The sequence below is a fragment of the Pollicipes pollicipes genome, unplaced genomic scaffold, assembly GCF_011947565.3.
Source record: "Pollicipes pollicipes isolate AB1234 unplaced genomic scaffold, Ppol_2.1 Scaffold_6686;HRSCAF=7923_pilon_pilon_pilon, whole genome shotgun sequence".
NCBI lineage: Eukaryota > Metazoa > Arthropoda > Thecostraca > Pollicipedomorpha > Pollicipedidae > Pollicipes > Pollicipes pollicipes.
Genome location: NW_023596921.1, coordinates 1,686,937 through 1,688,333, shown reverse-complemented (window position 1 = coordinate 1,688,333; position 1,397 = coordinate 1,686,937). Strand labels below are relative to the sequence as shown.

General features: G+C 58.1%; 1 protein-coding gene across 1 annotated transcript in view; it reads left to right on the top strand.

Moving 5' to 3' along the window:
- LOC119107266 (papilin-like) overlaps positions 1–1,124 on the top strand; it is an 11,516-nt gene extending 10,392 nt beyond the window's left edge. Inside the window, exons 14-15 of the mRNA XM_037230685.1 lie at positions 673–732; positions 1,096–1,124. Of these exons, the coding sequence (XP_037086580.1) occupies positions 673–732; positions 1,096–1,124 (89 nt within the window). The remainder of the gene's footprint in view (positions 1–672; positions 733–1,095) is intronic.
- The last annotated feature ends 273 nt before the right edge of the window (positions 1,125–1,397 follow it).

Sequence of the window (1,397 nt, the reverse complement as noted above, 5' to 3'; positions counted from 1 at the left end):
CTGCGAAATCTGAAGGAGGTTCACAAAGATCAGTTGCATACAGCTCACCAAGAAAACCCACAGTTTTATTTGCAGGTATGGACATCGGCGAACCCATAATAAAATTAGTACACTAGCTCTTCCCATTCACCAATACCTGCCAAACTACCTATGTGTCTCGGATCTGACAAACCGCGTGACGTGACTGAAGAACACAATATGAGTTCAAGTTTCGCCTTGTGGAGCTCATCGCCACAAAGCGTACGCCGGAGGTTTGTACGTACCTGACCCGGTGTCCAGAGAGCAGGAGCAGCGCCCCAAACAGAGCTAGCGGGGCCCTCCGCTGAACCCACCGATCACCCATGGTGCCGAGCGCAGCGGGCGGTGCGAACTGAGCCGGGCTCGCCGCCGCCGCCTGTTTTAGCCCCGGGGCAGCCAACCGTGGGCCGGCCACTGGGGAGGACCTTTCACCCCTGGCCACGGACGTACCGGCGACTCCCATCCTGCGGCCGGTCCCCTCAGAGCGGGCCGTCCTGCTGTCCGCTCCAAGGCCTCATCTCCGGGTCAGTCGCCCGCGGCACATCTCTGCGGTGAGGCGCGGCAGCCGGCAGAACTGATGAGCGCCAGAGGCTCGGCGCGTCGGTGGTGAACACACCGAGTGTGGCGCCCGGTCATGGCTGCGGTGTCCGGCAGACCTGACCGAGCAGGCTGGGCAGATGCTGAACGGACGAGCGCTGGAGGCTCGGCGCGTCGGTGATGAACGCACCGGGTGTGGCGCCCGGTCATGGATGCGGTGTCCGGCAGACCTGACCGAGCAGGCTGGGCAGATGCTGAACGGACGAGCGCGGAGGCTCGGCGCGTTGGTGATGAACGCGACGGCGTGTTGCGCCTGATCACGGCTGCCAGTGTTGTCTGGCTGGCCGGACAGATGTTGAGCAATGAACAGCCCACTGTGTCATTTCATTGACAGGGAGATGTCCTGCGGACGTAAGCCGCAGACAGATATTTGACCAGCGCATCTGTAGTTTCAGTGAGTGCTAGTCGAACAAAAGAGGTGATAAAATCTCAAACGTGAGTGACCGGCGTGACCCGGCTCGGCCCTCGCTTTTCTGACAGGTAACGGCGCGGACAGGGTTCCAACATGAACGACAGAAAAATAGCATGCACCTACCCGGTAAAGGACATAAAATCCGAAAAACGGAACAACAAACATCCTCACAACCAGCCATCGTATTTTTATTCAGTTCCCAAACACGAGCTACAGTTCTTGATCGTCGTGCTATCGAATTTTTAGTCTTCGTCATTCTGAATATTTTCCTATCTTCCCTACACAAAAGCGGGCCCACGGGGGAGCGGAGACGCACCCTACAAACGAGGGAGCCCAAAAGACGCCCTGAGATCTCAAAAGCTAAGCAGTC